Genomic DNA, 5,902 nt, shown 5'->3' with positions numbered 1-5,902 from the left:
AAGACACATTATACTGTAAAAAGGGGCTTGCCGTTTCTTTCTTTTTATGGTCATGCTTAATCTAAAGTACCTGCTGATAAATTCATGGTGTTGGGATACTGGTTATGTTACCATAAAGAAGAAGAAAAAACTGTAATTAAAATGGTGGAAATTAGCACCATATATCAAGTTTATTTTTTTTTGCAAATTCGATACATTTGTTTGAGCACACATATTGAGTATCTATTTCAACCACAAAGAAAATTAAAATAGTTGGTTTTGAAACCTTTGTCAATATATTTATATCTTAGCTGTTTCATCTGACTCCCATATGTCCTCTACAGTCTGCAAGTCTGTGCACCCGGTTACCAAATTACACAGCTGTGAATATCAACCTAGTCATTTATTTTCATGTTTGCACACAATTTATTCATATTCAAGTTCCATTTGAGAGTTTTACTGATGAAATATTTCTTACTCATTACGTGTTCAATTCACTGCCCTAGGTTAAATACGTAATTTGGTCTTGGATATTTTTCACTCTGTTCAAAGCTATTATACTTACAATGTTGTATGGCATGCAGGATGTGGCGTATGACATGTCCACTGCTCCAAAGGACTGCCGGCTATCCGGATGGTACCAAGGAACACATACCGAGACCCCACCAAACCATGCTGCAGAGATGTACGCCTTGACTGAGTTCACTTACGACCTAGCCAAGAACAATATCCAGACATTCGATATAACTGCCCCAGATGTCGGTGTCGTCAACATGGTTAGGCTGGACTTCACTTCAAACCATGGAAGCTCCGTGCTGACGTGCATTTACCGCATCCGGGTGCATGGGCACGAGCCTGTCACGCCAGTTATCGCTAGTCCACTGCCCTGATGAGATGGAGAATCCTTCCACCTCTTTTGTATCTGTTTTGCTTTAGGGCCATTTCTCTGGGCGTTTGCTAGTTTCAGTCTAGGATTATGTCATCCACACTCTGTAAAAAGTTAAATTGACTGTTTGCTGCACATTTTCTAGTGATTTAGTCCAGATGTTCAGTTTTTGCCATGCGCGAACGGCCAGTAACTCTTTGGCGCATCAGTGTTGGCTGTTGATTGAACTTAGTAAGCTTGAAAAGGCAAGTTCAGGCAAAAGAAAAATGCTTCTACCCTGTGCGACTCCTGTGAGAGTTGCCTATCTTTTTCCTTTTTTTCTGATCGAATTTGTACTTTCTTTTCCATACGACCAAACAGAAGGTCGGGTTCCACCGCCGAATCCAGACTTGGAATTTTGGTGCAAATTAGAGAGATCTACTCTCAATATTCTTAAATTTTGGTTGGATTTTTTTGGCATCTTAGAGCAACTCCAAAGGGCTGACCCATTTCGTCCGCCTGCATCCGTTTGGGTCGGCATGGACAAAAGTGACGGCCCAACGTGCCGACCCAGACCCAAATCACGTCAGCTTCGCGTCCGCGTTGACGCATTTGCGGCCCAAATTTGCGTCCCAAATCCGTCGGCGTGGACGCCACGCGCGCCTTCTCGCGGTCCCCACGCGCTTAATTTATGACCACTGGCCCACGCGCCAGCGATGGCGGTTGTCCTTTTTTAAGCCGATCGTGCGGCGGGGCTGTCCTCATCCAAACTCGCCGTCCACATCGAGCAAGCTTTGCTCCCCCGTCGCCGACAAACCCTAGCAACCACCACCACAGCGAGATTGTGACGCCCGCATAATTAGGCTACAGCAATTCCACGTTAACGATGCCAGGTCACCTCGGTTACTGTTGCTAATCTCGCGTTGGATCAAAACGTTTCAAAATCAAATTTAAATTTTTGACAAACAATAAAAGTTTTCAAATATCAAAACAAAAATGTTCGGAATGTGACATAATTAGGTTTACTAAATTAGGCGCAACCTAGATATTTTTCCAAAACTAAAATGTATAGGAAATGTGAGAAAACAGAAAAAAAATTAAAGACAAAGGGAAAGAACAAAAACAAAAAACAAAACTAACAAAAAAAGGAAAGAGCAAACCCCCCCATCTGGGCGTCAGCCCAATTGCTAGCCAGGCCGGCCCAGCCGGCCCAGGCCCCCCCACTCCTCCATAACCCCATGGGCGACCAAACCCTAACCCCCAACGCACCCACCCCCACTCGCTCCCACATTTCCCCCTCCCTCGATCCAAATCTGGATCGGGGACGAAACCCCCTCGACGCCGTCCCCATTGCCTCGTCGCCGTACGCTGGATCATCGCCGCCCGAAGACCTCACCGAGGCCTCCTCGTCTCCTCCTCAAGCCGCTCGCCTATGCCATCGTCGCCATCCTCACCGTCGCCACCTCGTCCCCGTCGTCCTCCCCACGCCCCACTGCCCCGTGCCCTACAACCCCGGTGAGGCCCCCAGCCTCTCCTCCTCTCCCCGCACTCGTCGTCCGCTCCGGCCGCTCGTCCACGCGCGCGCACGCGCCGTGCTCGTCTGCACCGCGCCGCGGACCTGCCTAGCTGCTGCTGCTGCTCTTCCTCCTGCTGCTGCTGGCTGCTGCGTTGCTGCTTTCTCCGCATGCTGCCTCCACGCGCACCGCCCGACCATGCCCTTGGCCGCCCTCACCGCTGCTCGCGCAGCCTCACCGTGTCGCTGGCCAAGCGCCCGCACTGCCCGACCGCGCACTGCTCACGCCCGCATCGCCGAGCCGCTGCCCGCCGTGCATCTGGCCACCCCTGCGCCGCACGCGTGCGTCGCCGTGCGCCTCGCCCACGCGCTATCCGACCGGCCCCCGCTAATGCCCCACCGTTGTCCGCAGCCACCTCCACCGGCGCCCGACCTTGGCCTCCACCACGTTTCCCTCCGCCAACCGCCCACGCATCCCCCGTGGCCTCCGCCCGCCTCTGCTGCTTGCCGCCTCGTCCGTGCGTCCCTGCTCGCCCCCTTCTCCCTGCCAGGACCATGGCCCCGGACGCGCCCGCGCCGGCCGGCTGTGTCGGCGCGCCTGCTCGGCCCCCGCTCCGGCCTCGCCCCACTACCGGGCGGGTGGCGGCTTCACCCGCACCGCCCGTTCGGGCTGCGCCCAACGCCCGTTAGGCCTTGGGGCATATGACAGGGGGCCCCACCCCCTGAACGTTTAAAAAATAAAAAAGAAAATTTAAAAATATATAATTAATTAACTAGGACAATTAATTAACCTAATTAACCTTTGTTAGTTAATCTAATTAACTAATTAATTTAGTTAATCTGATAGTTAGTTAGTCTGTCAATGACTTTAAATTTTAAAAAATTAATATAAAATAATCCGTAACTCGGATGAAAATACTTTGTACATAAAAGTTGATCAGAACAACGAGACAAATCCGAATACGCAGCCCGCTCGTGTGCCACACATCCCTGGCATAGCGGACAGGCAACTTTCCCCCTCTGATCCGTCTGTCCGAAAACACAAAACACCGGGAATACTTTCTCGAATGTTTCCCCCCTTCGCCGGTATCACCTACTAGCGCGTTAGGGCACACCTAAAACCGCTCTTTGTCATGTCATGCATCGTCATGCATATGTTTGCATTATATTTATTGTTTGTCCCCCCTCTTCTCTCGCTAGACCCCGAGACCGCGGTTGAACCAGTGATCGACTACTTCACCTTCAAGGGTCCGTTTCTATCTGCAGAGCAACCAGGCAAGCCTCCCCTTGATCACCAAATATCGCCTATTCCTTCTCTCTACTGCTTGCATTAGAGTAGTGTAGCATGTTACTGCTTTCGGTTAATCCTATTCTGCTGCATAGTGTGTCATTATTGCTACAATTGCTACCCTTACCTGCAATCCTAAACGCTTAGTATAGGATGCTAGTATTCCATTAGTGGCCCTACATTCTTGTTTGTCTGCCATGCTATACTACCGGGTCATGATCACTCGGGAGGTGATCACGGGTATATACTTACATACATATTATATGATACATGTGGTGACTAAAGTCGGGTCGGCTCGTAGAGTACCCGCAAGTGATTCCGATGTGGGGGCTGAAAGGATAGGTGGCTCCATCACGGTAGAGGTGGGCCTGGGTTCCCGACGGCCCCCTACGGTTACTTTGTGGCGGAGCGACGGGGCAGGTTGAGACCACCTAGGTGAGAGGTGGGCCTGGCCCTGGTCGGTGTCCGCGGTTACTTCATAATAACACGCTTAACGAGATCTTGGAATTTGATCTGAGTTGGGTCGTTGACCTTATATGCACTAACCGCCACGTGGGACAAGATATGGGCAACCAGCGTCGTGGTATCAGCCGAAGCTCTTTTTGACGTCAGCGACTGAGCGACGCGCGCCGGATTGGACCGTAAGCCTGCGCTTGTATTAAGGGGGCTAGGTCTGCTTCCGACCGCATACGCAACGTGCAAGTGTGCAATGGGCGATGGGCCCAGACCCCTGCGCGCTTAGGATTTAGACCGGTGTGCTGACCTCTCTGTTGAGCCTAGGTAGGGCTGCGACGTGTTGATCTCCTGAGGTCGGGCATGACCCGGGAAAGTGTGCCTGGCCAGAGGGATCGAGTGTGTCGGGTAATGTGGTGCACGCCTGCAGGGAAGTTGATCTATTCGAATAGCCGTGTCCACGGTAATAGGCGACACGGAGTTGTACCTTGACCTTATGACAACTAGAACCGGAACTTAATAAAACACACAGTTCCAAGTGCCAGATATAACCCGGTGATCGCTCTCACACAGGGCGACGAGGGGAGGATAATCGGGTAGGATTATGCTATGCGATGATACTTGGTGAACTTACCATCTACTCTCTTCTATATGCTGCAAGATGGAGGCTGCCAGAAGCGTAGTCTTTGACAGGACTAGCTATCCCCCTCTTATTCTGGCATTCTGCAGTTCAGTCCACCAATATTGCCCCTTTACACAGATACCCATGCATATGTAGTGTAGATCCTTGCTTGCGAGTACTTTGGATGAGTACTCACGGTTGCTTTACTTCCTCTTTTCCCCCTTTTCCTCTTCTTCTCGGACGTCGCAACCAAATGTTGGAGCCCAGGAGCCAGACGCAACCATCATCGACGACCCCTACTACACCGAGGGTGCCTACTACTACGTGCAGGCCGCCGATGACCAGGAGTAGTTTAGGAGGATCCCAGGCAGGAGGCCTGCGCCTCTTTCGATCTGTATCCTAGTTTGTGCTAGCCATCTTATAGCAACTTGTGTTGTTGCTTCCGCTGACTAGTCTATGATTGAGCACTTGTATTTGAGCCCTTCAGGCCCTGGCTTGTATTATGATGCTTGTATGACTTTTTTTATGTTTTTAGAGTTGTGTTGTGATATCTTCCCATGAGTCCCTGATCTTGATCGTACACGTTTGCGTGCATGATTAGTGTATGATTGAATCGGGGGCGTCACAAGTTGGTATCAGAGCCGACTGCCTGTAGGAATCCCCCTTCCAAACTCCTTGGCCGAAGTCGAGCCTAGTCATTGCAAAACTTTTACTAACATGGCTGTGTGGCTTACGGACCCATGTCTCCATTGGGTGGTATTAGGATCTTCTATTCCTCGTCTATACTCTGGGACTCTGATCTCTCTTCTATTCGGGTTAAATGATTTTGCGAAAAAAACTAACCTTAGGTTCTTGAAAATACTTTCTCCCGGAGAGCCCCTCACTCCAGATGATCGCTTGCTGCACCAGAAGATTCCGAAGATACTCTCTGAAGTTCTCTCGAGACTATGTGCCCGTCACTTTTGCAATCCCGTACCACCGATATATCCCTATGGATAAATACATACACTTGTCGTTCTTACTTTCATTCCGAGCTGCTCTTGTTATTACAAGGCGCATCAAATTGTTCTCCGACTTTCTAAGAATCCCTTGTGGCATTGCTTTACAGGTCTTTGCCGCATGAATACCTCTACGAATAATTCCTCACACTTATCGAGGATTCGTTCCTCCTTAGTTGTTCAT

At 50.2% G+C, this 5,902-nt stretch overlaps 1 protein-coding gene across 1 annotated transcript in view; it reads left to right on the top strand.

The window, feature by feature from the left end:
• Window positions 1–1,073, top strand: part of LOC119275817 (SUN domain-containing protein 1-like) — a 4,840-nt gene extending 3,767 nt beyond the window's left edge. The window contains exon 2 of the mRNA XM_037556740.1: window positions 564–1,073. Within this exon, the coding sequence (XP_037412637.1) occupies window positions 564–869 (306 nt within the window). The 3' untranslated portion in view covers window positions 870–1,073. The remainder of the gene's footprint in view (window positions 1–563) is intronic.
• The last annotated feature ends 4,829 nt before the right edge of the window (window positions 1,074–5,902 follow it).

Source organism: Triticum dicoccoides, chromosome 3B (assembly GCF_002162155.2).
Source record: "Triticum dicoccoides isolate Atlit2015 ecotype Zavitan chromosome 3B, WEW_v2.0, whole genome shotgun sequence".
Taxonomy (NCBI): Eukaryota; Viridiplantae; Streptophyta; class Magnoliopsida; order Poales; family Poaceae; genus Triticum; species Triticum dicoccoides.
Note: the sequence above shows the minus strand (reverse complement) of the source record. Positions and strands in the feature narration are given on the sequence as shown.